The 26,660-nt window shown below is 39.2% G+C and overlaps 1 protein-coding gene and 1 long non-coding RNA gene across 2 annotated transcripts in view; one reads left to right on the forward strand and one right to left on the reverse strand.

The window, feature by feature from the left end:
- The window catches only part of LOC123368938, a 102,160-nt gene extending 96,442 nt beyond the window's left edge, over positions 1 to 5,718 (forward strand). The window contains exon 6 of the long non-coding RNA XR_006578936.1: positions 4,918 to 5,718. This is a non-coding gene — a long non-coding RNA (uncharacterized LOC123368938). The remainder of the gene's footprint in view (positions 1 to 4,917) is intronic.
- The window catches only part of SWAP70 (switching B cell complex subunit SWAP70), a 54,334-nt gene that overhangs the window by 17,797 nt on the left and 9,877 nt on the right, over positions 1 to 26,660 (reverse strand). Inside the window, exons 3-6 of the mRNA XM_045014195.1 lie at positions 18,497 to 18,670; positions 6,288 to 6,512; positions 1,799 to 1,945; positions 1,225 to 1,333 (exon numbers count right to left, since the gene is read on the reverse strand). Of these exons, the coding sequence (XP_044870130.1) occupies positions 1,225 to 1,333; positions 1,799 to 1,945; positions 6,288 to 6,512; positions 18,497 to 18,670 (655 nt within the window). The remainder of the gene's footprint in view (positions 1 to 1,224; positions 1,334 to 1,798; positions 1,946 to 6,287; positions 6,513 to 18,496; positions 18,671 to 26,660) is intronic.

A 26,660-nucleotide genomic window follows, 5' to 3' on the forward strand; every position in this document is an offset into this window, starting at 1 on the left:
AAAGAGAGGAATGTCTGGTACTTCTAATAGCCTGACCGATTATTCCATACCCAGAGTCAATTTCTAGTGGTGCATTGGCAAGATTAAGATGGTGTGAATATAAATTATTGAAAGAGATAAAGCCTAAGGAAACGACAACCAATTGCAAATTTCTCTCCACATCCCTAGACAATTTTCTCTGTGTTTCTAATCCACTCTGTTTCTCAGGGACATGTTGACGGATAGAACTTCAAAAATAGTACCCTCACATTTCATTTCCTAGGACCAGCATTCTATCTGGGCTGCACATCTTACTAGTAAAAGAAAGGTAAATTCTTTCAGCAAGAAATTGGTTTATATTTAGAGTGACTGAAGCACTCAGAAAGGAAAGCAGTGAAGTGCTAGAAATATTATCAAAAGAGGAAAAACTATTTAGAAGAGTGAAATGTCTAGTTTTAGCATTGTGTAATTGCTAACCACATGCCCCTTGTGCAGCCTAATTAAGTAGATACTGTAAATTAGGAGGAAAGTATGAACAACAATACTTAGCACTTTGCATTTTCAAAGCGCTGTACAGATGTTAATTGGCTTTTCCGCACTACACAGCATTGCAGTGGAAGAGCCAGATTTAGAGAACAAGAGGTCCTGGTCTCCAGCCCTATACTGTGTCCACTTGACAATATTATCTCAAAAATAAAAACCAGTTTTAAGATGTTAAGATGAACAAGTTCGCCCCACCCCCAACAAAAAAAACAAACAAAAATCAAACCTACTGAACAATTTATTTTCTTCCTAAAAAAATGTGGCTGTATCACAGATCAAGTTTGTAAAGAAAGAAATAACAAAAAGTAAAAAATAAAAATCATCTTTCATTTTGTGTTAACCATCCCACAACATGCAGCAAATCAGTTACTGAAAGTGAACTGCTGGTAGGCAGAGTTCCATATGAGCTCTTCCTACAGGATAAAATTTATGAAAGCTCATCAGCACAGATTTTCAAAAGTGACTAGTGATTTTGGGTGCCTCAATTTGACACCTTTAAGAAGCCCATTTTTCAGCGTTTTGGTGCTTATCTCTTTCTGAAAATCAGGCCCTTTCGAGATGTCTCAATTTTGGAACTCGAAGGGGAACCACCCCAAAATCACTAGTCACTTGTGAAAATCTTGTTCTTAAGCACATGCTTAAGCGCTTTGCAAAAGCGGGGCCTTGACTTGCACATCATCACTAAGATTTAAGACACCTTACCTTGAATCCACTCCTGCTTCTTCTTTTTATCAGAGGCACTAATCTCAAAGCTTTTATCTAAGCATTTGATAAGAAAAAGGCATTTCTTTCCATCTTTGTCAGGCAAGGACTGGAATGGAAAACAAAATATTAGTTTCCAGTGAACCTAAATACCACACCTGAATAGCACATCATATCGCATCCCACCTATGCACTAATCAGTCACATGTACAGGCTATGAAGACATACAATCGTATAATATTTCATTTGCATATTTTATAGTTTGGGATATAAATGCCATTTTACATAGAGGTGCAAAACTGCTGTTAACGGAAAATTGAAACATTATAAAATAGTTAAGTTTTTACTGTTACTGCTTTCCACTCATGAACTTATTTGTACAAAATCCAATAGTTTCATTAAATGATCTTCGTGAAAATAAAACCTAGAGACACAGCCCAACAGAGTGACCCACTGATGCAAAAAGGAAAAAAAAATAGAACAAATATCTCACCATCACTGACTAGACACTGGGAGTCCACCGCAAAAGATGATTTTAAAATTTCTATATTTAGAGAGTTGAATTTATTTTTACCTCTACAAAACAGTTTTCATCCAAGATGATGTCTCCTTTTTTGTCTTTTAAGTCTTCACTCGCGTAATATGAAATAATATTTGGTTTTAGCACAAACCAACGTTCTGTCCAATTTTTCCTTCTGTGACCTTTTTTCAACATGTAACCCTGTAAAAAGGAATGACCCATTGAATTGCGTCCCCTCGATTGTACTGCTCTGCCTTTTACTTGTGTACCCTAAGGTTATGATCCAAGACCGATGAATAGACCAGGCCCTAAATGCTGATTCTTACACATTTCCATTCCTCGTAACTTGCAATTCCATCAGCTGTTGCTTAGTTCATGAAAGTAATTTGTGATTCCTTTTTCCCGATTTGCAAATGATAAAACCATCTTTATGATAACAGAAATAAAACTGCAATCTCTCTGGTTCCTATTTGACAATATTTTACCACCACTCTTCCTTTTTTTATTATTAATTATTAGTGCTACCATTCTACTCTGCTGGACATGTCATCCATGGTGTGTAATGACAGAGATTTTATTAATTTAATCACATTGTGAAATGTCAGCAACAAAATACCTCATACTACAAAGTACCCCAGTGGTATATGCAGGGCCTGGAGCTAAACAGATATTCTAGCTAGATATTCCATCCCCTACTGTACACGTAACCCTGGGGATAAAACTTCCACCTCTTGGAAGTGGTTCTTCCTGTCTCCTAAAATACCTTCTGCTGCCTTGCTCTTCTAGCTGCACCCAAAAAAAGTCCAAAGCCTTTTTTAAAGAAATGATCCCAATGAGAGTGTGCTAGAAACTTCAGTTAGTGGAACTGAGAAAGGGAGAATGAAAACTATACTTCTGGCTAGTATACTCTATTTGGGGAGCTTAGGGCAAAATCCTGACCCCACTGAAGTCAACAGCTGTTTTTCCATTGATTTCAGTGGGGCCAGGATTTCACCCATAGTATTTTAGTTTTCCTTACATTTACTTAATCCGCTTTAAATAAAAGAAAAACATTGTGTCTCCAAGGGCTTGTTTCTACAAACAGTTATCTCACAGCAAGCTGGGTGTAAATCTATCCTGCTCTAGCCTGCCAGGCACTAACTCGCTGCAAGGACGCTGCTACCACACACTAAAAAGTGCTGTAGTGTGGGTTGATCTACGGTAGTGTGCCACCACATAGATCAAAGCCCATTACGACACTTTTAGCTCCTGGTAGCAGTTCCGCATGGCCAATGAGTGGGCAGGCTAGATTTGCACAGCAGTTTGCTGTGCACTAATAGCTATACAGACATGCCCTAATACCCCACCTTAATGATCATCAGAAAGATTTCAAACTCCCTTCTCCTTCCTTTTCCAATCCACGCTTTTTACAATCCGCACACAGAACAAGAATAACTAGTCTGATCAATTTGTCCTCAGCTGAACTGGAAGTGGAACTATTAGTGGGATCTTAGACCTAATCATTTATATTTACTGCAGACCTAACACTATGTAAGCCAGCAGTAAGGAAGTTCATTTGTGATATAAATCAGAATTTCTTACAAATTTTTCCCCTTTTAGATAGTTAGTGAACTTTCTTTGGAAATGTATTTCTATCCTTTGTTTCTTGGTGAGGAGGAGGAGCCGCCAGCGGATGTGGAGATAGTTCTTTGCTTAAACTGTGTTTAGTTTATGTGGAAAATAAATAAAATTGATAGAATAAAAGAAATACCACATTTCTCTTTGCTTTGAAGCCGAATGAGATCAGGATCACTTCCCTTTTCTTTTCTGTGGGGGAAGGAGGTCTACAAGTACCCAGTCCAAAACAGAACTTATATTTCACACAGAGGAAATATTAAAATGTCAAAGATGCAAAACTACAATTGTTCTAGCTACATATCTTTGGTGGTGGAGTCCAGTAGACTGGCCCCAGGATCCTAAGCATCTACATTTCACCTCCACACAGAAAGGACTAACTATAGTTGGCTTTTACCCAAGCCTTATTCTGGGCCATCATGTCCCTCTCTTATCAGTTCCAAATGTACCCAAGTGTAGGGTGAGTGAAGAACATAGTGTAGCCTTCCTCTAAACTTCAATAATGCATAAACAACACACCAGGTACACTTATGGTACCAAATACATTATTTTTAATAAATACTGCTGTTAGCAAATGGGAAAGACCAATTCAAGCTCCCTATTGTCCAAGAACACCATAAACATGAGGCAGCAGCAGCCGCCATGAGATAGTTACACAGCTACATGGTGCATTCTTCCCAGGTTATGGGGAGAATTCCATCCCTCTGTTTTCTATTAGTCCTCCATATAAACCCTATTTACTCCTGCACAAGGGAGGAGAATTTGGCTCCAAGCAAAGTCGTGTGCCCCCATTCATCTCAATTAGCTGTTAACACTGAAATCTAATGATGAAAACATAATTAGATATATTAACTACTGCATTAAACAATAATTTTAACAGAAGCACCCACCTACTGTGTTTTATCCAAAAGGATGCTCCACAGAAAAGAGGATGCATGTTGAAAGATGGAAATGATTGAATATTCTATCAGACATTTGAATTTACTGGCTAGTCAATTTAAAAAAAACCCAAAATCTAGTTTAAAAAGTTACTGTTTCCCCTGCTAATTTCTGTAATCTCATTTTCCCCAACTCTTATGTGCTTTGGGTTTGTTTGGTGGTTTGGGGGTTTTTTTTTGGTCCTGTTGCCATCCTGCCAAGCAGGAGCCATTCAGCAGTGGGGTGGCTTCTTCCATGGCTGGGGGCTCTCACGCACTCACCAGCCAGGAGTGTGTGGGCAGTAATTGTTCAGCAGCAGGATGGCCTCCCCTCAGTTGGGGATTTGTCTTCCTCCTTGCAGCCCTGGCTGGGGGTCTGTGCTCTACTGCGCCAGGATCACCGCCTTCCACCCAAGTCTCTTGGGCTGCTTGGAGCACCCTGCAGTCCTGCTGTCCTCGGTGCCCCAACCCTAACCCCAGCCCTACTCCACCCTTACTTTCCCACAACTGTAAAAATAAAAAGTTATTTGCACACACAAAATTAAAAATAAAAATAAATATTGTCAAATTTGCAAAAAAAATAAATAATTCCATCAATACTAGTTATATCTGAATTAAAGTGTAAACTCCATTTTCCAACAGACTGGTGACTGTCCAGAAGAGGGAGGAGGCCTGGTTGAAAACTTTTTAAAACGTCTTTTTAGAAGCAGGGAGACATCCCCGAACAAAGTCACAGTCGCTAAAGAAGAGACAGTCAAGACACTGCAGCAATCCTTTTATGAGAGGCAACACAGCATCAGATAGAAAGCATTTGAAACATCTAAAGAAATCAGAGATTTCCTTTCAAACATCAAGTGGATGGACTGAGCTGACACCAATTATGATGTTCAATGGTATTAGCAGAATGGCTTAAATTTTGTCCTCAACTGTTCATCCCGCCAACGAGCAATAAGGAGTTAACAAAAACAGATGTTTTGCATTGTTCTTTGGCTATTTTGAAAGAACTTCCTGTGCCAAGATTTTCTGATAACTTCTGAATGGATTTGGAAGGGCAGCCAAAAAAGCCTTTGCTTGCTTTCTTCATAAGGAGAAACAATTAAAGACCACTAACAGTTCCCCATAAAGTACATATGAGTGTGAATTAAAATCCTAGGTAAGTGCAGTTTGCCTGAATAAAAACACTTCACTGGGGTTTTAAGGATTTATTTTTTCCTATTAAAAATATACAGACCTTTAAAGCCATGCTGGGACTTTCTGAAACATCTAGAACAACTGAGGAGTCCCCTGACCAAATGGTAATCATTCCCTCTACGGGAACTCCAAACGAGAAGAAGGTTGACAAATATTCTATGAATTTTAAGATAAAACCATTACTTTTTAGCTTTGACTTCATTTTAGTAAATCACTAATGCTCCATAGTCTGCTATGCAGAGTTAAATAGCATTTTCTACACAATTTTTATGCTGTTTTAACTGTATCAATTTAGAAACAGATGCAGTTAAATCGGTGCATCGCCCTTGTGTGGGCACAGTTATACTGATATATACCTATCAGAGCTTTTTTCTGTAAGCCAACTGCAAATGTTAATATATTAACGACTTACCACGAATTCAGGAATTAATAAATAAAATTTTGCAGCTATTCTATTAGCTAATGAATTACTGGTATAAAGAGAGGGCCTATTTTAAGTCAGAAACACAAGGGCCACTTTTTTTTCAGTTCCTAAGTACAACTCACCAAGGACAAGTATCTCCTTTGCAGTATTAGAAAGGTTAAATAGATCTTTTTACATAGCACAGCTTCCCTATATATTCTTTTAAAAATAAACCACATTCACAAACTCTTAACAGAAACCAACTCTCAGAGCGCTAAGGAGACCCCTCGAGCTTGTTCACTGCCATCAGCTAAAGAAACTGTTATTCATGGTAGCAGAATTCAAGGGCAAATGATCTCATTATCCAATAACTCATACAGCCTACTATTTTCAAACATTCATTTCATGCAATTCTTACCTGTTTCAGTACATCTAATATGAGCTCATTAAAGACCTCATTAACTGCCATTGATATAGTCTGTCGGTCCATCCCTTTGCTAAACTGTCCACTTCCAATAAGCTCAATCAATTCCCATGCAGAAAGACCTTGATTGGCACCGAGACTGTTCTTATTATGTTCAAACTGTTCTTGATGCGAGCCTGCCCCCATTGCTTCAGTGAGTTTTTTAAGCAAGTATTCAATCTGTACAGAAATAGAAGCAAAAATTACATCATTTTTAACAAAGAATTTACTCAAATGCTTAAAAGCTCTAGGCCAAAATTTGCATGCCTAAAGTTAGGCTCTTAAATTCACATTTAGGCACCTAAAGATAAATGGCTTCATTTTCAAAGATTCCAAGCTCTCACTGTTCTTATTTGCTACAACGAGGTTTGTGTGTGCTCATCACCCCTAGAAAATCTGACTACTCAGATTTAGAAGCCTAAATATGGATTTAGATTTCTAACTTCAGACACTCAGCCCACGAACAATACACATGGAAGTTGTTCTTTAACAGCATCAAGATTATGCAGAATTAAATGTGAGAAAGAGGAAAGCTTCAAAAGCATTACAATTTTATAAAAGTAAAGCAATACAATATAGCAGAAAGAGTAAAGGAAATAGCGTTGATAAGGAAAGACATTAGCAATAGTCACATGCTAGTCACATGTCTGAGCCCTGACACCTCCCCCTCAAATTTGATATTATGATATCAGGACGGGCATAAAAGAAATGAAAGTGAAGATGAAAACGTATTCATTCCTAAAACAAATTCTCCTTTTCCTAATACTTTCCAGATCATGTGTCTGACAACTATAACTATAGCTTCTACTGAGGTTAGTCAAGACTTAAGTCTTGACTATCTATCTTACACCACTAATTGCACTTATTTAATACTAGATTTATTTCAAACTGAATCCATCCAGTAATAATAATTAAAAAAAAAAAAACCCTACAAATCTTTAACCAATGCCAGTTTGTGAATTCCTACTTCCACAATCACATCTATACAATAAAAATCACCATCTTTCTGGTGACTATAAAAGCAGGCATATGAATCCTGCCTCTGGCCTCCATCCTATGGCAGATGTTGCATCAGCTCTCTCAAGCCAAGGGCTCTTAGAAGCAGTTCCTCTTAATCACTGAATTTCTTTGTGTGCAGAGCTGATGTTGCTGAAAGGGCACGTGATGGTCATAAGCTACAACAATGACTTAGGGGTGGACACCATCAGACTGAGTCTTACAAGGTACCTTTCAGATCCCCCTTTCAGTACATGCAGGATTAGCTATTTTTTAGGCCTACTCTCCCCGGTAGACAGTCCTGATGGAGGGTTGGAACAATTGTGTAAAGTAGACCAATTGTAGGTACAATTTTCAAAAAGCACCTAAGTGACTTAGAACATCTCATGTTCAAAAGCGACAGGGTCCTCAGTGCCTCAAATGAAAGTCATTTATTTGAGCACTTGTGAAAATCTCCCCCCTCCATGTCACTGATGCTGTGCAATCTCCCTTACCCTAGTGCTTCTGAGAAACCAGGAAGTAGGTAATTTCTTCCATGGATTACAGAAAAGTCAGTGTGGGCCAAATGAGGCTTCACCACAGGCCAGTCTAACCTTTCAGCATGAGTACTGGGCCACTTTTTGATTGGTGTATATAAGAGACTGAATTGGTAGGCTCTTGAGTGGCCCATCCCCGTCTCTCATGGGAGGTTTGAGAGAAGGGGGATGAGGAAGTGTTCTTCCATACATTCATCCTACAAGGACTACCAGGCCTCAAGTATCTGATATTAGCCACAGTATGTATGTTAATACTCTGGCTAATATGGCTTCTCTGGCTTCTTCTTGATGTGAGCAAGCATCCAAGACTGTGGCAAATAAATACGAAATACGTGCAAATCTGTGACAGACTATAACAAGTCTGACAAAGCAGTTAATTGCTGAACCTTAGAGAAATGGGATTTTTACTGCTATTTCTGGAACACTGAGATTAGTTATTAAATAGTCTCCTTTTCGGTAATACTAAATGGGAATTAATGCTAAAGGAAAAATGAGGAAGTAAACTATAATCCCTTTGTCGTCTCAAAAAGAAAAACACACGTAAGAAAAAGTACCCAATTCATATGCTTCTGAGCTAATTCTACATTCCTGTGATGTTTGCTTTTTGTAAGGACTTATTGTCCTCTTAAAGATTATTGTAAGCAAAGATATATTTAGCCTTGCAGGGCAGATGGGTTTAGGGGGGCAAAAAAAAAGGTGAAGTATTTTTTACCTCTGTTTCCCTACACGTAACTGGACACTGAATTTAGTTGGAATGTATTCATACATAAATGGCACTAACAGCCAACCAATTTTAGGGAAGAAAATGTTTAAGTAGATACCGTTTCAAACTGGATATCATGACTATTACTGAGAGTACTCCTACTGATCTCAGTACAATGACTGTACTTCTGAATGCTAAGTTGAAGGCCTAGTTTTGTCAGCATTTACTACCAGCCATAGTGCTTACTCCTGTGAGTAGCCCTGCTGATTTCAGTGCAGTGATTTCAATAGGACTACTCACAGGAGTAAGCAGTATGGCCAATAGTAGGCTTTTGCAGGAATGGACCCCTAGACTTTGCATTTTAGAAGTTCAGTGCATGGCTCTGAATTACTCACTTCAAGGTCATTCAGGTTAAAGCAATCTGATGGTAAGAAGCGTCAACTCCTAGCACTTCTTAAAGCTATAATCACTTATATTTCATGTTGAATAGATAATTAAAATATTTTAATTTATATAAATAATTCACAAAAACTAAGTTTGTCATTTCCACTTTTGAAACTCTTATACACAACATGTGCAGCCAGGGCTTTCCAACAACAGATACCATAAATCCTCAGCATTCAGTAAGATTCAGGAAGCAGCTTACTTCCCACTTGCAAGCAAGTCTCACCACCAACAACAAAGAATGCTACTTCAGTGTACGTGAACTGCAGTGTTAGAAGACCCCAATTTAGAAACAAATTTCCAGAAGGCCTCACCTTAATGACCTGAAATAAATAAACATTGGCTTTTAAAGACAGGCTATCCTTTCTTTAATAAAAGATAAGAGTAAGTCTCTCATTTCAGGTTTAAAATGCACTATGCCCATCAATTCAATTCCTCTGAACAGAGCTCACTGTATTTCCCTTAGCAAGATGGGAAGTTAAAATAACCAGGGCAGAATGCTACCCTTTTGCAATATTCTGCACTTAATGTAAGTCATACAATCCATTTCATTTTGTTTGTCATGTGCCATCTCAGCCTACCAAAGTACAAGATAGTAAAAGAATTAAGAATTCTTATTGGCATTTAACTTTGGGCTTTTTCTTTATTTAAAGAAAGGTGTGAAGCACCCTCAAATCCCTTTTGCTAATCATTTTACAAGATTGGGCTCACACAGAGAGGGACTAGAAATCGTATTTGAACAGATTTTAACTGTTGCCCACAGCATGCAATCATGAATTTAAATCAAACTAATGGGCTGAGAAGGGAATACATCAAAACTGTTAATGATGTTTTACTAAAAGAGACACTAAACGAGGGGATTTACTTTCATTAGTTCTATATAAACCAAGTATTACTCTGTGTGTGTGATTAAAATATATGAATATTTAATCTCAAGGAGACAAGCCCACAAGTACACTAATCTCCATGAGTTACACTTATCACTCTCTAAAAGCCCATTCAAGTGTATGAATAGCAATATTTAGATATTTTCTTCAAAAGAAAAGTGGCTTATGTATTAGTTTAACTTTTAAACATTAGAATTTTACAGGCTTTACTCTTCTTACTCTGGCAGGCATATACAAATATTTTCTACAATAGCTGCATTACAGCTGTGGAGATGGGGGAAATTAGCATAAAACAATGAGTGATCAATGTAATGCACTAGTTCCATCTGGTCAAATATGGACGTAAACACTAGACATGCTATTCATTTGCATGCTCAAATGAGGAACTTTTGATACTTCTGAGAACAGAGTACTTCCCTTCTCTCCCCCTCCCCCAGCCCTCCACACATGTTAACACATCAAAATAAATGACTAATTAAATCTGGTTTAAATAGTCTATACCTGTGGTTAATAAGTTGAAAGAGTTAAGAAGTAAGTATGACTCAATGTTTGCTCTACTTTGAGTGCAATTATTCTCTGTGATAAAGTTGTAAGATTTTCTTTTAAAGGATTGTTTGTCTTGTTTTAAACAATGATCAATGCTCTACTAAGAAGGTGAAATTGTGACCCACTGAACTCAGTGGAATAACTCCCATTGACTTCAGTGGGGCCAGGATTTCACCAAGAGTCACTATTAAGAACTTATGGGTATTAGAGAGTTTTTTGTTTTAATACTAGACACAAAGTGCCTTTAGCATCTTCTTTCAGTGGAATAGTTCCCTATTCCCTTTCTGATGCTATTTTATTTCATCAGCAGTTTTTCCTGTATTGGTTTCAACCTTTTGGATATTATCACATTCCATATGAAAGTACTGATATCAGTTTTACATGACCTTTTGCCAATCACAACTGGATGAACCCATGTGTGTAAAGGATGAAAAAAAAATTAACAAAAACATTAAGGTAGCCATAATGCCCACCAGATGGCGCCTCTCACATCTCAGACATTCAAGGCTATTCTGCCAAGTCCACTCCATCACAACAGTGGTTCCAGTGGGCCACCAGTAGATATGTAGAGGACTTGCAGTGCCATCATTTTATATGAAGTAGATGCGATGTCTAGGCCAACTGGTAAGGTACCCAAGAGCAACTATGACCTATGACAATGGTGCTATCACCTCATTATTTCCCCAGTGCTCAAAGTGACTCAACCCTGCCACAGAGGGATCCCCAGGGTTTAGGTGGATAGCTCACGCTTCATTTCCATTAGACCCTTGGCATCTCTGTTGAGACGGATAACAAGGGTTTCACTTGTAGTGGTGGTTTTTGTGGAATCTGATCATTGGACTCATTTCACAAATGCCACCAAAGAGCCCTGAAATTATAACTGCCGTCTGGTACATACCTGGGCAGAGTTTGAACGGTCAGCCGACAGGTGAAAAGCTCTATATTCCACTACAAATCTCCTAAGCAATCCAGTCCCCTTATGGTCAAATATTCTTCCTTCCTACCCACAAAATAATCCCCACACAAAAATTTATGTTACTTTAGCTCATACAGCTATTTGGGTAAACAGAGTACAAAGACTGTGGTTATCATACAATGCAAACCATTATCTACTCTCTTTAAAATTAATCTAAATTAATTAACAATTTGATATAAGTTGTGAAGATGCACGTCAAGTTAGGACCTATACATATATGGAGAACCAGATGAGAAATCTGCTACTCTGAACCTTATCCTTGTTCTTTTCAAGGAGCAAGAAATCTGTGGTTTCTAAATGGAAGAATTAATGTAACCTACTAGTGACCATGTGATACAAGATCCACTCTGTTCCCAACACACAGGGCATGAGAGTCTGTTACAGCCCCCACTAAAGAGCCTTGTCTCTCTAGCTCAAGCTGTAAAATCTCAAGATTTTGGCTCTGGAGATCCCTGGTTCAACACCTGGCATGTCTGGCAAGACAGCAGCCATTACATTAACAGCTAGTGTAAGTCAGGTAGTCAAAAATGCTTTCTCCGAGCAATTTTTCAGAATCACAAACATGCAACTCCATTCACACTCCTCGTTCAGTCATGAAAATATATCATTTTTACAAGAAAAATGAGGCATGGGCACAGAAAGAAGAAGCCATTTCTGTTTTGCTGTTTACCGAAATAGCTTGTCAAAGAAGAGTTGCCGTCAGCGACAGCTCCAGGCACCAGCACTCCAAGCGCGTGCCTGGGGCAGCAAGCTGTGGGGGGACACCCTGCCAGTCCCTGCGAGGGCGGCAGTCAGGCAGCCTTCGGTGGCTTGCCTGCGGGAGGTCCACCGGTCCCGCGGATTTGGCGGCAATTCGGCGGCAGGTACCCCAAAGCCGCAGGACCGGCGGATCTCCCGCAGGCAAGCCGCCGAATCCACGAGACCGGGGACCTCCCGCAGGCAAGCCGCCGAAGGCTGACTGACTGCCGTGCTTGGGGCAGCAAAAAAGCTAAAGCCGCCCCTGGTTGCCATAGAACAGACTTTTTCATTGCAACTTGTATTGATATGAGACAGAGCAGAGCATAGTGCTTCATAGTACTACTCGCCATACTGCATGCATCACCACCACACTTTTGGTCTGAAGCAAAGCATATTTAGAAAAAAAAATTAGCTTAAAACAATGTAATTACTTACACAATTTGGCCTCAAACAGGGTCTGGGAACATTTAAATAAATAAAAAGGCAACGTATATTTGCTTTATTTTTAAAATTTTCAAGTGTTTATTGAACATAACACCATACATTATATAGTGATTCGCATTACATAGCTCTGCACATTTCATTATTAAGGCTAGCCCAAGAATATGGTTGTTTACTAACCACACACCATAGATTTAGATGATAAAGCATTTCCAAGGTAACAGCCACATGTGCTGAAACAGAGGAAGGGGGAAACGTTAGGAAATCTTTTTTAAAGATAAGACGTTTCAGTTAAAGAACGGTGAGACATACCACCAGGTCTAACAGATAAGAAGGACAGTGAAAGCAATATTAAAAATTGGAGATGCAGCTGGAAATGTTTTGCTTATGATTACAATTCTCTCCACCACCCTTCTATTTCAGTTATCCCTCCCCCATCCGACTAGGCACCTAATAAAAGCGAGGAAGACATCTGCGAGAGCCAGTGGCAGCTCCAGGCACCAGCGCAGCAAGAGTGTGCCTGGAGCGGCTTGCTGTGGGGAGCGGCGTGCTGGTTGCCGTGAGGGCGGCATGCCTGTGGGAGGTCTGCCAGTCCCGCGGCTTCGGCAGCGGGTACACAGAAGGCACGGGACTGGCAGATCACCCGCAGAAACGCCACCGAATCTGCGTGACCGTCTGACTGCTGTGCTTGGGGCGGCAAAAAAACAGAACCATCCCTGATGACAGCTGGAGAGAATGCTGTTGGGTGCCTAAGAGGAATGAGGTAGTGGAGGAGATAATATGCCATACAACATAGCTAGACCATTTTCAGAGCACCCTGCAATACCTACCTACTTGTCAAAGTTTTCCTGCCATAAGAGAAGACAAGGCTATTTCTGACTAATTATTTCACTAATTCAGAGAGCTGCGCTTTCCAATCTAGCTCTCTTTAAAACAGGCAGAGACAACAACAGCAAGACAAAGTTTGGCACAACCACTCTGCTCAGATTTATCCTTTCCCTTCCAGGAAAAGCTTGCATGTCGGTAACAGGATCATTTTGTTTTGTGTACCACAAAGATTCTTACTGTCAAGTGAGAGAATGCCTATTTTCCCAGAATTAGTATCTGCCTCCAACCTCCCCAGTCTCCAAGATAATACATTAAGGAAGTGGTTCTTCAATAGATTTATTCTGCTAATCCCTTTGTAAGAGATCCTTTCATGGGACCATGTCCTCTCCCTTCCTCCAGTAGAAGTCCATTAAAGCCATATTTGCTTTCCATTATCATAGATCAACTCAGCAGCATAAGTACAAATGTACAAAACATTAACAAGCCAGGAAGTTAGTGGTCCTGATTCTTCATTCAGATTGTTGCAACTAAGGTGCAACTCCATTTAAATCAATGGAATTACATAGGTGCAAAATTATTGAGTGCATAAACAGGCTCAATCACCCTTGTGAGAAAATTTCAAACTCAAGTCCTAGGCCTAGGACAGTCCATCACAAAAAGGAGGGGAAATGTACCCTGGAGTGCCAGTGGCTTTCAAGCTGCACAAAACACAAACCCATTCTCCTCGCCAGGAGGAGGAGTTTGTGGAAGCGTGGAGGTGGCAGAGGGCAGAACCCTTTAACTGCACTATGCTCAGAGTTCAGTGGCAAAATATGCTCCATCCCTGTGATTTCTGGGCCATCCACAAGAGCAACCCCCTTATGCATCTCCCCTCCAAGCAGACATGCTGCTGCTTTCTAGCTGTCCTATGGATGTATGCTAACTCATCCACTCTCTCTGAGGCGGTTTAAAAGCTGCAGAAGAGCCTAAGAATGATTTTTTTTCCAGCACTACTACACAGAAATCTACTGGTTGTGGAGGGGAGTATGCCACGCTGAACAGCTCCATCCCACCAATACCTCCTCCTGACCCAGGAAGGGGAAACATATTAGACAGACCTGCCACTCATCCCCTGGACTACTTCTGGATCACTTCAGTCCTTCTTTACTCTAATGTGCCACTTCTGAAGAGTGGGCAACAGCAGAGAATAGATTAAATGAGAGGGCATCCATCCACACCAGAGAATGGGAACATCAAAATTCAGCTAGCTCGCATGGAACCTAGGACTCTGCAAATATTTTCTACATGTTCACCCAGGTTTTGGACAAAAACTGGTCCACTGCAGTCATTAGAGATCCAAGAAGCTCCTTTCCATTCCTTTCTAACAGTCGGATCTTCTGATCGTCAACAATATAGAAAGATCTAAAATGTGTGATGAACAGCAGGAATTTTGAAGTGACGGGCATTCTTATCTATAGGCACTGGGCTAAATTTCCCCACCAATTTATGAAATTCCTGTGGGAGTTGGAGTGTGGAGAGAGAGCTGGAGGTCACACAAAGGACTCAGAGCTGGAGACTGTGGTAGATAGTGTGTTGTACTATACTTAAATGATAACGCAAGCCATAGAAACAGAGAGGTGGGGAAAAACAACATTCCCTGGCTGGGAAGTTATAGTGAATGATTACAGTGGTAAATCACCCTTCTTACAAATAAATCACTGCTAGGCTGTAGTGAAATGCTGTGAAGGTTCACAACAGTCTATCCATTTGATTGCAAAACTGCACTGTATCTTACAAATAAGCACATGATGTATCACACTACACCTGATAAGCAAACCTCCTCTTATACTCAATAGCAAAAAATAGGGGAAAGACCGTACTTGATGGATTAATCATTCTTCTCCATTATAAAATGGAACATAAAGCAAAGTGAGGTGGTATAGGTTTCAAAACACAGACAAACAGCTTGATTAGCTGTTATGTTAAATATTACTATGGAACTAAAAGAAGCTACTTAAAACAGCTACAGATTTCCAACTCCCCCCTTTCACTCCCCCGCCCCCCCAAAAAAGCCTCCCTTCCCAAAGAGATATCAACAAGTTTGTATTAAAGAATGCTTAGGAGAACTCATCAGGATTTTTGATGTGATATTAAAAAGTTAGACAATAAGTATATTAAAAGATAAAAATATCAAAAGTCCATAAAGCTAAAACAAAACAAAAACTCTAATATAAGTTGAAAGTTGTTTAATTTTATTTCTTGGTTCAGAATACATTTGGTTTTAAAACAAGTCTTTCAGGAAGACAGAGACCTCCACACTGATAGATCCAAAGCAAATACAAAATAGTGTCAAATAGGAGACATCACTTCTATCTTCTATTGCTCTGGTTGTGGTAAATTACATGACTTGTATTGACCCAAAGTGAAGAGTTAAAGAAAGAATACATGCATTGTGCATGATAAGAACTGAGCAGTCCAAATGACTTAATAAAGACAAGGTGAGTGAGGTAATGTATTTTACTGGACCAACTTCTATTGGTGAAAGGGAGAAACTTTCAAGCTTATCTTACCCACCTTGTGTCTCTAATATCCTGGGACCAATATAGCTACAACAACATTACAAATAACTTTACAGACTCTCTTTAGACCATATGAAACTTAAACACTTTGCAATAACAAAGAAGATGCAGATGGTGTCTGCTCTAAAGGATGATAAATCAAATCAAGAGTGAAAATGAGAGAGACTAACCGACATGCCACACTTTTTCCTGAATGAATGGGGAGAGGAAATGAACAAAGACTGTCTATGAAAGAGACCCAAAATCTGGAGTATGTAGTGTGCACATTAGCTTTGGAGCTGATGATGCAGCCTGTCTGTCAGTCTCAGGAATATTGTGGTTATGCACCCAGCAATAGATGTTTGTAGCAGCATGAGATTTCAGAGGAGAAAAAAGTCTACACCTAACAAAATGCCAAATATTTACTCTCAGGCCAGCCAGGCTGTCTAGCAGCCAGCCCAATCAAGCACTAGATAAGAGATCTGAATCTCTGTCCCAAGTTCTACAGTTCATTAGGGGCTCAGAGCACCTTCTGGGGAGGGAGAGAATCATACGTTGCTCTTGAATGACCCTAGCCAACACTGACTCACTTCTTGACTTACAGAAGAGTCACTGCCAGGTACTCCAAATGTTGAGAAAAAAATGGAGAAAGAACCCCGTTAGTTCTGGCCCGGACACCACCAAGTCCCAGCATTGTTAAAACATTGTCTCAGGGTGAAAGTGCCCTACGGCTAAATAAACTGCCCTGGAAAAACACAGAGGTTCATTTTATGTTGATGGAGGAGATGTTTCTCCAGGGACAATAGTCACAAAGACTCTCCCCCATACTACACCAAGTGACATTGCTGTATTCAGAGTGGTGTAAAGAAAAGGGGGCTTCTAATCTCACACCAGTGAGAATCAGGAATACCCTCCCACTGGAATCACTGAAGTTTGCACCAGTGTAAAAAAAACAAAAAACAAAAAAAAAACAACACACCCAACACACTGCTCAGGATAAAACTGAGGAAAATCAATCAGGCCCATTATTTTTATGAATAAAATGGTCTTTGATTGATACATGTGTGAAGTAAATGTGTCAGTAAATAAGGAGCATTCATCGCACTGTTTAAACACGCAATCCACTTAGCATAATAAACAATTTACATTCATTTTTATTCGTGATATTGTGGAATTTGAATCCCTCTGTTTTGATCCTTGACTCTAAACATTTGTTGGCAAAGCCCCAAAAGTGCTGAAGAGCCATACTAACTGCAGTCCATTCAACTGGATTTTATATAGTATCATACAGGAGCTGCACATTATGGCTTTCCTCTTCTCCATAGGATAAGCTCCTACTTTTTACCTTTTAAAAATTCTGTTCTAGTTTAAGTGAGACGCCTGCCTATAGTTAGTCAAGTTCTTAAATTACAGACAGTTCATCTCTGGTGCTTCATTCACAGCACAACTCTTCGCTTCTACAGCGACCAGCCACTGTTTCAAGCAGATTTTTTTTTTTTTAAACTAAAACAAGGTGGTTAGTGAAAATCTTCAAACTTCTGCTCTCTGGCGTGGGAAAGAAAAGATTGGAATCTTCTAAAACATTACAACACTGGGATAGAAATAAGAGGAGAAGTTTCTTTAGAGTGAGACTGTGTGGGTGGTTCTGAGGAATTCAACTTAACCACATGTGAACAGGTGCAGTGGTTAAACACCACACACACAAAACAAACAAGGTCTGATCCTCAAGATTTAAATGTTTTAAAGGTTAGAGTGTGTATTTGCAAGAAGAAAATAAAAGTTAACAGAAGCAGAAAAAATAAACTTCACACCTAGGGGCTCAGTCCAGTACCATGAGCCCTGGGTGTGGAGCCCCCCTTTCCAAAAGCAACCTTTCCTCTCTGTCTAGAGTCAGGGAGTCATTCTTATAGCCTGTCCCTCAGCAGTTTACCAGGAACCAGCCAGCACTCCTGCCACACCACAGTTCCTCACAACAAATGCTCTTTTAAAGACAGATTCTGCCGTTTGTTTCAGAAAAAAACCTCAGTCATTAAAAAAAGGAAACAACTGTATTCACATCAAAAGATATTTTTCTCTTCCACAGGCCCTAGAGACTTTTTACCATTTCAAAAGAGTACCAAATACAGCAGAACCTCAGAGTTACGAACACCAGAGTTACAAAACTGACCAGTCAACCACACACACCTCATTTAGAACTGGAAGTATGCAACCAGGCAGCAGCAAAGACCAAAATAAATTAATAAATAAATAAAAAGAAAAATACAGTCCAGTCCTGTGTTAAACATAAACTTAAATAATAATAATGGGAAAGCAGCATTTTTCTTCTGCATAATAAGGTTTCAAAGTTATAGTAAGTCAATGTTCAGTTGTAAACTGTTGAAAGAACAACCAAACGTTTTATTCAGAGTTACGAACAACCTCCGTTCCTGAGGTGTTTGTATCTCTGAGGTTCTACTGTACCAGCAACAGAAGTCAATTTGGACACTGAAGGAATGTGTGTTATTAAGCATTTTAAAAATCACTGTTTCTTACCTCCTCAGGTACAATGACCAATGGGTATTTGTCCTCAGATAAAAAATTGAAAATAACCCAAACTTTAAAGGCATCTTCATCGCTAATGAACAAAGGACTTTTAGTGAGGTTCTTTTTGAAGCAGAGAGTCCAGCACATCCTATTGAACTCAACTTTGTCAAAGTTCCCTTGAACCTAAAAATAAAGAAATGGAAAAAAATTAATCTACATGAAACAGCACAGGCTATTGTATAGATAACCATAAGTGAGAATGTATTGATCAAATGACACTAAAGCACCAAGAAAATTCTAATTAATAAAATTCAGAAACTTTAAGGCCCAAAGGAACCAGTATGATCATCTAGTCTGATCTCCTGCATAACACTAGTCATGGAATCTCATCCAGTAAAACCAGCTTCAAGCCCACAGTTTCTGATTGAACTAAAGCATATTTTTTAGAAAGACACCAAACCTTGATTTAAAAGCTTCAGTGAAGGAGAATTCACCATATTTCACATTTATTCCAGTGGTCTAGTTTAAACACACTGCTACACTTCTATAACTATCACCTTCTTAACGACAACTATCCTTATGTTACACTGAGTTACTCAGATGGAGTGAATCCAGACATCATCATATAAGAAAACCCTAAAAGTGATAGACAGAAGATAACTGTGAAAGGTTTGTTGTAATATATTTTACTACTTTCTTATGTTACATGTGCTGCTATTGTAATAAAGTCATAATCACAATCATTCATAATTACATGCAATCACTTATTTTTGAACACACAACCCTCACATACCCCTGTAATTTCCTCCTAAACTCATACATTTTCCTTATTTTGAAATAACTTTGAAAATTTCCAGTTTCTTCCTTCATCGTCCTGTACCATCTTTAGTATCTGTGTATATAATTTGTGAATGATTTCCAGATGTCAAAGATTCTTCCCATACCATAATAATTTTATGCACTCACTCATGTTAGATTTAAAACCTACTTCATCGCTCATAACTCTACAGCTTTGTAATGCTGTTTCTTTGCCTACACAGAAGTTAAAGACACATTTTGCACTGTAATGGGATTTCACTCGCTTTTTTGCAATATGTACAGAACATGGATGTGGGGAGCCCCTCATCAAGCCCCATCCCCCCCATATACAGACATACACACCCCACTGAGCCCCAACCACTTTCATCTGGATATGCCTGCAGAGTCCCATTAACCCTGCACCCAGAACTCCCCAAAAGAGCCTGTGTGCATCCAGATTTCCAGAGCTGCCCGCATCCAGATTACCCCACACAGAACCCTCTCACCCCGCCCCCCCTAATCTGTTTCTGGGGAAGGCTTGGCCTTTGCACACTCCCTGTCCTGGGAGGGGTGGGGAATGCAGGGTGATCTCCCACCTCCAGGCAGGCAGTGGCCTGTGCTCCCCACTGCCATGCTGGAGCCTCCACATTTATTGACAAATAAAATTTGAAGAATTTTAAAATATTGTGCACAGAATTTTTATTTATTGTTTTGTACAAAGTTCCCTCAGGAGTAAATGACTATAAACAGCGGCAAGCTAAGGGCTAAAACAAGAAAGTGAGTGAGTTGACTAGGCTGGAGAATCAGGGTGTGACACATAGCTAGAAAGGGTTAAACATCCTGCAAAATAAATAACCCTCAAAAGACATCTGGGGAGATAATGTTTGTGTTTCTGTGTATTTACATATGCATGAGTAGGGTCTGACAATGTAATCAACAGTCCCTGTCTATGCTGTATTCTGATAACTCAGAGGTCAAAAGAAAATCCTCGCATTTAAATTAATTGTAAACACGCGATATCTCAGTATTCATCTCACTTTGAAATGTACTGTGAATGGTGGAGGAACAAGAAAATGGCCTTATGTTAATTTTTATCGCTAAGTACCTCCTTCAAAGTCATCCTAATTACCTTTTGAATGCCACCTTCTCAAAAGACGTGAAATTGTATAAAAGATCCTTGGGTCCTGATTCTGTCATCTCAGATCTGCTTAGGCTTCATCGGGGAAGTTTGTATGTATATTGATCTTTTAACCATACTCTTTGTCTTTTGCTTTTTAATAAAGTTTAGTTAAGAATTGGCTGTAGCGTATATTTGGGAAACAGTCCTTAACCTGGGAGGTAATGTGTCCAATCCTTTAGGATTGGCAGAACCTTTTCTTTTATAGAAATTTTCATCATATTTGATGTGGGTACCTGGATAGAGGCCTGAGGCTGGATCACTTTAAGGGAACTGTGTTGTTTGGACTTCTGAGCTTTTTGGGGATTGTCTGCCCCATTTTTTGCAGTTCACCCTACTTGAGTGACCACAACTGGCTCCCCGCTAGGACCCTGGTCACACAGGGATTAAGCAAAAACAAAAAAACCCAACTACATACTAAAAAGTAAATACTGGACTAATGTTTGGGGGAGGAGGGGATCATTAAACAGCCTGTCAAGTCTGTTACAGTACCTCTATCGTGCAAGTGGAGATGTGAGGGTGGAGGGGGTCGAAAGACAGGTTAAAGAACATTTAGAAAATAAATACCTAAAACAAAGTCTACACAAATCATGGCCCTAATAAGACATATGCTAAACATGACTGTAATCCCTTTGCTTGTACGTTTGCTACTGTCCTCCATTCCTCCTCTGTTTTTTGTCTTCCTTGACTAAACAGCGCTTTGTGGCAGGGACTTGCCTAAATCTGTTGTGTAAAGTGCCAAGCACCCTTTAGGACACTATTTAACTATATAATGTATAAGCGACACCATAGGGTGCAGGTAACACTGCCATTATAATACAGGTATCTAGTTAATGATTCTCAAACAGCTGATTTAGCATAGCTCGATGGTGTTTGCTATTACTTTGTCCTGGACAAGGCTTCCTTTCTCAGCCAGATCCTTCAAACAGTTGGGATGTTGAAGTTGCTGGATCAGGAAAGTACTTCCCATTTGCTCACCAACATTCTACTGCACTTTTTAAAAAGCTTTACTTTCACAGCAGCTGTAGATCCAGGTGTTATTTTCCTTTTCCTATTTTCACACAGCAGGGTTTTGTTTATTTTATTTTATAAAATCCAAATCAAATACGTGTAGGAAACTTAACATTTTTACTGGGGAAATTGCCACGTACAAAACAATTTAGAAAATAATTTCTCAGTTTGATCAAATTGCTAATTATTCTAAGCTCTATTTATTTGCAATTAAAAATAGTTACTAAAGCCCTGATCCTGTAATGAGCTCCATGCAGCAGAATTTATTGCAGGACTCTGACTTGGCCCTAAAATAGGTCCTCTTTTGCTAACTATGTAGCTCCTAGTATATAATTCTGAGGTGAGTGGACAGCCCCTCCCCCCACCCCAAACCCTTTCCAAAGGCAAGTCATCTTGATTTACTTCAGGAATTTTTTTTAACCCTTACGTCTATTGTTAGAAAGGGATGAAGAGCTTAAGAGGGTATGTAATGTCCACATATTACACCAAACACAATGATGTCGAAATCCAAGGGAAAGAGAAACTAAATAGCTCACTTTTACCAAAAAGTAAAATGCCCAATAGCCTTCTTGCAAGTTTTGTATAGCTGATGCCATAATCCTTTCTTATATGTATATTCTTCAAATAAAACTGCAAAGGAAAAAATCCAAGTCCCCAATCATCAGCTAATTTTTCTAGAGCTAAATCCACACCATGGAAATCTTGGCTGCTTTAATTTGGGATGCACAGTTAACAAATTTCAGAATAGCAGCCGTGTTAGTCTGTATCCGCAAAAAGAACAGGAGTACTTGTGGCACCTTAGAGACTAACAAATTTATTTCAGTATGAGCTTTCTGTAGCTCACAAAAGCTCATGCTGAAATAAATGTGTTAGTCTCTAAGGTGCCACAAGTACTCCTGTTCTTTTTACAGTTAAAGCTTCACTCCAGGTGGTTAAGTAATAAACAAGCTATTACCATTATCATATTTTAGCCCTCTGAATAATGTTTACATTTCAAGACAGTTGAATGGGATCTCAAGTTACAATTATAGATATTTACACAAGATGAGCTTAAAATGATTAAGAGGCATTTGTAAAATTTTCAAAAACTACCTTTCTGGATAGGAATAACTGCTGGCAAATGGACAGAAAGTCAGTAATAAACACACACACAAGCTTCTTGTTGTGACAAACAAATAACCATTTATAAAATCAGATAGGAGCAGAGGCCATCTTGGATTTTTAATTTAAAAGAAGTTGCAAAATTAGCTTTAAAAATACTAATAGAGAAACTGACTAGATTGGACTCCTAAATATTGTAAGAATTTTTAAACCCAGACAGTCTGATCTTGAATTTTATTCATACATTTTATAGGAGTCTCATCCAGCTTGTGACCTATCTGAATAATGTAGAATCCTAACAAACATGTTCTTAAAGATTAACAAAGAGTCCTGTGGCACCTTATAGACTAACAGACGTATTGGAGCATGAGCTTTCGTGGGTGAATACCCACTTCGTCGGATGCATGTCACCCACGAAAGCTCATGCTCCAATACGTCTGTTAGTCTATAAGGTGCCACAGGACTCTTTGCTGCTTTTACAGATCCAGACTAACACAGCTACCCCTCTGATACTTAAAGATTAACATTAGTTTTAATAACAAAATGTATGCCATACACCAGTATATGCTTTTTACTCTACTCTCTGTGGAATGTGTGCAATCTACTTCAAAGTCACCATTTTGCTTAGAAACTTCTGTAGTATTCTATGCTATTAACCATAAAGAAACTATCAGATTATTAATTGTGCTTTTGTGCAAAGGAAGATATCAGATGAACTAAAAGAGAAGTTGAAAAAGCACTCTCTCTTACTTAAAACAATGAAGTATAATTTAAAAAAAAATACAGAACACCTCCATCTCCTCCAAAAGAAATTTTACACTGTAACTACAAAAGATTTAAGTCTCTGAATCCAGTAGGATTGTTTGTTTGTTTTCTTGGTATACAAAACAAAAACACTGCCACTATAATATCCCACTAGCACCATTCAACCAAACAAAACGGCCTTACGTGCAACTAAGTACAGAAATTCAACAGCCTGCCTGGAGCTTTACAATACACAAAGACAGTCCCCAAGGAGCTGAAAGAACTTGGAGTTTATGGGACTGATTCTTCACTGGTTTTCATCTTGTATAGTTCTTTAGACATACGAAAAGCGGGTAAAATGCTACCACTAGCGTAAGTGAAAGGAAGTGAGATTTGGTACAATTTTATGTAACTCTTCTATTATAATTTTGGCTGATTTCCATGTGAGATATTACTGACAACTCAATAATAACTGCATAAAAAGCAGATAAAAACACAGTATGAAAAAAAATCAGACTGGCAAGATACACATTTTTCTCTATTTATTTTTCGGGCAACAGAAATAAGTGTAATTAAAGAGGAAGAATGTTGAACTGAAGGCATCTGAAATGCAAAAGCATCAAGACAGCTGCCAGGAAACTATAAAGATAGTATAATGAAAATATAAGCGGAGGTATTAGTAATACTAATTCCATATACCAATAAAGAAAGTTTGTTGCTACTCGCTTCCTTCATCAAATTGCCAATTTGGGCATTTCTCCATGCTTCCCTGGTTCAACAATGGAGGCTTTGTTGCAGGGCAACTCATTCCCTAGTACTTTAGATGAATAATTCATTTACATTCAGGAGTACAAGAAGAAAGACTTTAAAAGCTTGAACAGTTTTCTCAATGAGATTTACTTTAGAAGTGAGGCAGGATAATATGAGTTGTTGCTTTGGCACCTCAAAGTGATTTCTCTATACAGATTGGCATGTTTGCGGATGATAAAATGATTTGGATCGTTTGAGAACACTGAGAAACAATACACTGCGCTACAAAACTAATGCAAAAGCTTCTAATTTCCAGTAAAAATAAGCTGATAATTTTAGTCTAAAGGCCATCTAAAACATAAAAGAGTGTCTATGCCATATACTAACACCAATGTTTACTTTCTAAGAAATGTTGAATCTTATTAAAATCCAAATGCAAGGATTTATTTTTTTAAATAAAGGGAGAGAGTTTGGGTAATTTTCAAAAAGCAAAATACCCTGTGAGTTTAAGAACTCCCTCAAAACAGGCTGCTTCTGCTCTCATTGAAGACAACAGGAGGACAGTTATACCATCACCGCACCGGAAGAATTCATAGGAAACTGCATGTCTGGAAATCAACAGTGTCCTTTGGAATAAGTGGGAGTACCATAAGGAATAATAGAGTGCTAAGGACTTGATCATGCAGTGTTTAATATGTGACTTTTTGTTTAAGAATACAGATTGGGGGAGAGGGGGGAATCCTGGAGAGGTATTTGTTCACTTGTTCTAAAATCATCCAGACTAAGGCACAAATTACTGAAATGGGGAAAAGCAAAAATTCATTTTTCCAAGGGAGAAATGGCGTGCATCTGTGCCTTCACCCAGTGCATCTCTCTTCTCTTCTGACACTTGTTCATACCTCTTAAACTGCCAAAGAAAACAGACTACAATGAAGATTTTTACTATCCACAAAGACAGCTTTGTATATGCAGCAATGCACAATTTAGATCTTAAAAAAGGATTAAAAAGAAGTTTCTCAAGCAGCACAAAAAACCCTTTTTAATTTGTATCTAAGATACAAGCATTTTCAAATATCTGACATTTAATTAGCATTACAAAGCAAGAGATTCTGGGCAACTGAACCCGGGTTTCTCAACTTTTTCCTTTTAAGATGAAAATGTTTTGCAAATTAAAGTGCTATTAAATGGTAATAGTGCAGCTACTCCTTCCCTCCTCCTCCTCCCCCCAAAATTGCCCACTCCTCTTATGCACACTTTTTAAAATGAAAGCATATTTCATTTAAGCACTTAGGAGGCTTTCCATTTCCCTTTTTCTATTCTCTCTGTGCAGATGACAACTGGCTTAATGACTTCATACTGCCTTTGAAAGGCATTTGTTAAAAGTTTGGACTACAGTTCAGGCTCTCCGCCTACAACTCTTCATTTTGGGAGAAACAAGGCCCTTTCTTTCTTTGGAAGATTTGGTAGGAAAAATTGATGGATTTTTTGTATTTCAGAATAAACCGTCTCTTTAATTTAAACTAAAATGCTTTCACATTTACAAGTTAACACAGCAGAATGCTTCACCACAGAAGGGCCAAGAGAGTAACGGGTACATCAGCCTCATGATGTACCCTGATGTGCTTTAATGGCTAACACACCAAACCCCCCCCACCCCCGCACACACAAAAGGAGGGAAGAGTGTGAAATCTGTGGGAGAACCCAAGTCCGGAGAGATCCAGGGGGGCTGGCTGGTTAAAACTAAAGGAAGGGATGAGGCTCAGTGGTGCCAGAACAGGGGGCTAGAGGGCCATGGCCCCATCACTTTTAAAAGTGAGCCCTCCCCATTTTTTACCTGCCTTAAGGGGGAGCAGGCAACGAGGAGCGAGTGGCCTGGGGGGGGGGGGGGAAAGAGGTGGAGCGGGCACAGGGCCTGGGTAGGGACAGAGGGCGGGGCCACACTTTGGGCACCGGTGGCCTCCCTACTTCTAGGGAGCTTCCAGCATTCCTGATGAGGCTTAACTTCACTGCTGGTATAATACCTCAACCAGACCTGCCAGGTGTTATGCACCTCAAAGCTCTGTAACACTCACCAGTACTAAATGCATATGCTATTTTTAAGTTTATCATTAAAGACAAATTGTTTCATTAAATAATTTGCACAAAGTGTGACACATGATGCTGCACAAATCTTTTCAGCTATTCCTTGGTACAGGACTCCATTAGAAGGAACTCATTAATACTATAAAAGAGGAGCCACTATCTGCATAGCTATTGTCACCCCTCTGCAGAGTAGCAGCAGATTTTGGGGCCTTGCAGGTCAGTTTCTCATTGGAGGAGAAATCAGTGATGAGGAAACTGGGAATAGTCTTATTGCCGTTTATTTTACACTTTCATACACTATGCCTTGAACAGAGGTGGTCGCGAATGGCACAGACTACTCCCTCTTTACGAATTCCAGACAAAACACTAATGCCCAGTTCCCAGAAGGCAACTCTGCCTCAAGAATTGCCACTGGTTAGGTAGATTGAGGTAGAGAGCAAACCCTGCTGCTTGCCACAGTTCCTCAAAAAAAGAAAATACATCCCAAAACTAACAATGCATTTCTTCAAA

The sequence above is a fragment of the Mauremys mutica genome, chromosome 4 (genome assembly GCF_020497125.1).
Source record: "Mauremys mutica isolate MM-2020 ecotype Southern chromosome 4, ASM2049712v1, whole genome shotgun sequence".
NCBI classification, from domain to species: Eukaryota; Metazoa; Chordata; order Testudines; family Geoemydidae; genus Mauremys; species Mauremys mutica.